The 5,404-nt window shown below is 34.8% G+C and overlaps 1 protein-coding gene across 1 annotated transcript; it reads left to right on the forward strand.

Moving 5' to 3' along the window:
- Positions 1 to 265: 265 nt before the first annotated feature.
- Positions 266 to 4,317, forward strand: TRM33 (Phosphatidylinositol N-acetyglucosaminlytransferase subunit P-like protein). The gene is made up of 6 exons (XM_079042319.1): positions 266 to 1,266; positions 1,675 to 1,881; positions 1,967 to 2,965; positions 3,069 to 3,127; positions 3,208 to 3,379; positions 3,497 to 4,317. The coding sequence occupies exons 2-6, from the start codon at positions 1,701 to 1,703 to the stop codon at positions 4,075 to 4,077; spliced, it is 1,992 nt and encodes a 663-aa protein (XP_078898445.1). The 5' UTR covers positions 266 to 1,266; positions 1,675 to 1,700; the 3' UTR covers positions 4,078 to 4,317.
- The last annotated feature ends 1,087 nt before the right edge of the window (positions 4,318 to 5,404 follow it).

Below are 5,404 nucleotides of genomic sequence, written 5' to 3' on the forward strand. Positions count from 1 at the left end.
AAATCAAAACTATAGCTTCCACTTTTTTTGTTTCCAACTAACAATTAATAGCTATTTACAAAACACGTTGATTATCTATCTATTCCTACAAGAATTTAATAATAATAAGCCATAAGATAAACAAAGTAAATAATGTAATTAAATGAAAAAAATTGTTTAATAGTAGAGACAAGAGAGTATATGGTGGATGTCATGTGTCAATGAGATGGATGGTGAGTGGGGTGGTGGTGGTGAAACTGATGATGATTGAACATGGATACCTGCAAATACAACCACCTAAAATAAACATTGTAAACTTTATTCCAAAGTTTCCTCTTTTCCTCTTTCTTTTTCAAAAACAGTGTGTGTTTCCTAGTGTATTTGTGTTTATGTATATGATGTTTTCAACTTTCATGGCCCCACCACATCAAGAAATCCAATACCCAGGTGTCGACTTTCCTCTCCCATTTTCATCACCATCTTTGCATACACACAAAAGCTCATATTCAGACCTTACCCTTTGTAGTTACCCTCTCCGGCTCCTATTTCCCTAATATTCCTTCTCCTCCTCCGCCGCCGCCCACCACCACCATTGCTGAATTTCACTATCTTAAATGGCTGCCATACACTAAACCTTCCTATTTTCCTCAATATAATAAGTGTGGTGGTGTTTAATCCATACCCCCCCCCCTCTCTCTCTCTCTCTCTCTCTCTCTCTCTCTCTTTGGTCGATTTAGGATAACCTTTTTTTCATCTTTTCTTCTTTTTCTTTTTCTTTTTATCTATTCTTTTGTATTCATAATTAAGCTTATGCTTCAAGCCTTCAACCATAAAACTTCTGTCTTTGCGACAGTTTCTTTGAAGAAAAGTCTTTAGGGTTTTCTCTAGATGATAACAATTTTGCAGAAAATTTCATCTGGGTATCCGTTTTTGAGCAAAAAGATTACAAAGTAGAGATATCCACATTGATAGCTAAGATTTAATCTCCGCAAATTTTTGTAAAAAGTTGTGTTTAGTCTCTTCATCAAGGTGTCAATTTTCTTTTTGGTTGAAAATTAGACTTTTAGAGTTCACAAAGTCTTCAATGCTAATGAGCACATTCTTCAAACAACTGAATTGCAAATCTCATTAGATCAAAAGAGAAAAAAAAAAGTTTGAAACTTTACTCGGTTAGACACCTTGAGAGCAGAAAAGTCAAAATTGGAACATATTTTTGACTTTCTTTAGAAAATATTTGTCAGCTACTAAGTTGTTCTTGTTGATATCATCAAAGGGCTTTGATTTCAGGTATTTTTTTTTTCTTGTCATCATCCTTGAATTTTGTAAAATTATATTTCTTTTCTTATTTTATTTGTCTTATTCTATCGCTTTGATTTCAGGTATTGTTTTACATAAAGAAACTGATGAATCTGTTCAATGTACAACTTTAAGTACATGATGTACAATATACTTTAAATAGTAATATTTTGTATTCTGGAATTTTTCTTGGAAATAGATACCTAAATCGGTAGGCAATAAAATGCTGATTGCATGATTTTCAGAATTGAGAATTGTTCATCTGGACATCTGACTTCATCTTACATTGTCACATTGGATACTAACAAGTCACACATGCAAAATATTGTCCTTTCTTAAAAAAATTGAAAATTTTAATTTTATTCAATTAATATAATTTAATTCTTGCTTAATTATCAGGCTGTTAATTTTCTGAAGAGAGGTTGATGATGATGAGGTTTAAAAACTCCAATTTTCTTATGGCAAAAAGATCAAAACTTGCTCAGAAAAATAAAGATCGGTCAGGTTGTATGTCGGGTATTGTAAGCATTTTTGCTTTCCGCCATGGCCGGATTACCAGACAACTGCTTTCAGATCATGCTACACACATTACTGAAAGTACCATCGGTAAGCATTTTCTCAAATATCTTTTGAAAAATCATTCATTCATATATATAGACGATAATTAACTAATGTGGGGATATGTATACAGGTACTTCGTATCCTAATTCCGACGTGAACTCAATTACGGATTCAGAAGAGATGATGCATCTTTGGATTGAATCTCAGAACGTTGATCAGAAAGCTAAAACGGCTGTGAAGGAACTCATGGAAGAAGAAGAAACGCATACGCATGGCGTTTTAGAATGCGAAGAGAGCCACGAGTCTATGGATTATCGTCAAATTTCTAAAGATCAACCAGTTCCATCTCAATATTGTCACTTTGAAGATCTAATGAACGAGCTCTTGTTGATCCATCAGAAGAAAAACGAAGAATTACAAAACCCAAAATCACTCGAAAGATCAAACTCGTTACAGAATGAACGAAGCAATCCAAGCTCAAACGACGTCGTTTCCCGTAAACACCGGAACTTCTTCAGAAGAAGAAGCAAGTCTCACGAATGTATATCCTTCGAAAACGACAGCTCTCTTCTACCTTCAAGCACGACCAATGGGTTTCATAACGAAAGAAGTGTTTCCCAATTTTCGTTCTCGGAAATCAAGAAAAAACTAAAGAACGCCATTGGAAGATCAAAAAGGGATTTCGGAGAAAAACCAGTTGTTGTTGATGGAAGAAGGAGTGGACGGAGTTCGCCGCTAAGAGACCATTTCTACTCTGAAAGATTTTCGACAATGTCTAACGGGTTTAAGATTCAAGATGGAGTACTTTCAAGATCATTCAAATACGAAACAAAATCGAGGGAAAACGAGGGATTTGGAAACACGAGCGAAAGAATTTCTAACATCTACGTTGAGGCAAAGAAACATCTATCGGAGATGTTGAGTAATGGAGATGAATGTACAGATTTGATGGTGGCAAGGCATCCTAGAACCCTAGGAAAGCTTCTATCTTTTCCAGATTACGACTCTTCTTCTGCAGTTATCGATCATAAAGACGAACCAGAGCATGAGGTCAATGAAAGTCAACCTTCGGTAACATATGACGATCATCAAGAACTTGAAGTTTCAGATGAAGTTCATGAGGCTGAAGGTACTGTTTTCATAATTTCTGATCGTCTGAACGACAATATTGTTATGACATACATTAATTACTTGATTTACATTGTTGATTCTCGATAACTCGAATATTGCAGATGTTATAGGAACCATAAAACCACATTCGCCAGAAGAATCCGAAGTTTATGATGCATCGGTAATGAAAACATCTAAAACTATTAGATTTCTTATTTAATTCGGCTTTGTTTTTCATAATAATTTTTATTTGGTTTACAGAATTTGACCGAAGAAGACGAGTTATGTTGTTATCCAATAACATCCAATAGAAAAACAGAAAAAGATGAGGGTACCTTAGATGATAGAACCGAGAAACCTAGTCCCGTATCGGTTCTCGAGCCATTGTTCTCAGATGACGATATTAGCCCGGCCAGAACCATTTCTCGATTTGGTAAAAAAAAATTACAGTTTTTGTCCTATTGACATCTGTTAGACTGTCTCAGTCTAATGCATATCAAATACAGTACACCCTGTTTCATGCTAACTCAATTTTATTCACATTTTCCAGGCGAAACTTCAATTACACCACTACGTATCCGATTTGAAGATCCCATTACACCAACCGAAAATCAAGAAACATCTATCCATACTCTTGTTGAAAACGAGGAATCTGCATTCGAATACATAGAAACGGTTCTTTTAGCATCGGATCTCAATTGGGATGAGTTTGAAAAAAGATGGATTTCTAATGCTCAAATATTGGATCAATCATTATACGAAGAACTACAAATCTTTTCGAGTCAACCCGTTTGCGATCAACGGCTCCTATTCGATTCCACTAACGAAATTCTCAAGGAAATATGTGATCAATCCTTGGGTTTGTTTCCCGAGTTACCGTTTTTCAAAACAAATATGTATCTGATTCCGAAGGGAATGGAATTGATAAATGAGGTATGGAAAAGAATCGAGTCATGTCTCAACTGTGTTTATCTTCGGTCGTTGGATCAACTTATAAGTAATGACATGGACATATCGAGAATGTGGATGGATCTTTGGTTGGGGACTAGGGAAATAGTTATGGAAACCGAAGAATGGATATTGGAGGATTTGATTGATGATACCCTTTTAAGCTTAATGGATATTAACTAATTAACCTTAAAATGATAGGTAACATAGTTGCTACTTTTTGTAATGGTAAAAACTAGAAAGTTCTAAGTAGTGATAACGTAGATTTATAGGTTGGTTTGTGTGGAGAGTGTTTTGTGACTTGTGTAGTGTGCGTGTGTTATGTTTTTTTTTTTTTTTTGATTTTTTTTAGCCCTAGTTTGTAATTTTTAACTATATAATAAATGAGATCTCATAATAAATGATGATATGTTTTTTTGGTGAGTTTATTATGTGTGTAAGTTTCATATAGAGTATATAAACCATTTTTTTTTCAAAGTATTGATATATTCTTTAACGATAAAATATTTGAGGGATTCCAAATGCTAATACATTTTAGATCAATTAAGCTTAACTTTTCGTTACATACTACCAGTTGTAAAACAAAAAGACAAATTGCAGATACATATATGTATTTTATTAGTTAGGCCCAAATTTTGATCCAGTTGCTTTGGGCTGAAGGGCCTAACGGCAATTCGAAAGTGAACAAAACAAAGGCGCCTAATTCCTATGCCTAAACAAGAGTCCACTGATGACGCTCAATCGCTCACGCCCCGAATTCCGCCGTTCTTCGATTGGAGCCTGTATTTCTGATTTCTTGCAACCCTTGTATCTGATTTGCAGCAGTCAATCACGATTCACAAATCGATTGGAGCCTGTATTTCTGATTCCTTGTGGTTACTGAATTTTTTATCTCAAGTCTAAGTCTGATTTCTGAGTTTTTTGATCGACAATCACGCATCCACGCCCTAGGACGCTGGAAACCTAGAAAGACTAATATCTGGTTCTTTTGATCATTTCTGATTTCATGTGATTACTAATTTCTGAAAAAGAGGAAGCCGACTGGACGAGGAGTACTGACAGGTAATTTTCTGATCTGGTGTGATTACTGAATGTCTATACATTTTCTGATTTCTGGATTCTGAATCTCTGATTACTGCACATTCTTTTGTTGGCAATTTGTGGTCTGAAAGATACAGTTGGATAATTTAGGGTCTGTTTTGAAATTTCAGCTTGTAAAGTATAGTATGGACGTATGGTCATTCTGTTATTTTAAATTAATTTGTTGTCGTTAGAAAGTTATAGTTTGGTCGATTAGGGTGTCTCTTTAACCATTGCTTCAAATGTGTTTTCTTAAATTTTGGTAAAAATTGTCATTTTGTTTAATTATTAGTTTCATATGTGCTTGGTTTTCAATTTTCACATCACTTTGCGTCAAAGTTCAGAGTTTATTGTCTAATTTGCATTTGTTAGGAGATGGAGATGTTAGGAGACAATCGGATTGAAGATGTCCGTTGGCTATGTTCCCTCT

The sequence above is a fragment of the Lactuca virosa genome, chromosome 4 (assembly GCF_052849685.1).
Source record: "Lactuca virosa cultivar CGN04683 chromosome 4, Lactuca_virosa_CGN04683_v6, whole genome shotgun sequence".
NCBI lineage: Eukaryota > Viridiplantae > Streptophyta > Magnoliopsida > Asterales > Asteraceae > Lactuca > Lactuca virosa.

Bases quoted from the DNA above. Each gene is read 5' to 3' on its own strand.
- TRM33 (XM_079042319.1), top strand. From the start codon at position 1,701: ATGATGATGAGGTTTAAAAACTCCAATTTTCTTATGGCAAAAAGATCA. The intron at 2,966-3,068 runs GTACTGTTTTCA...CGAATATTGCAG, and splicing joins TGAAGTTCATGAGGCTGAAG to ATGTTATAGGAACCATAAAA. The intron at 3,380-3,496 runs GTAAAAAAAAAT...CACATTTTCCAG, and splicing joins CAGAACCATTTCTCGATTTG to GCGAAACTTCAATTACACCA.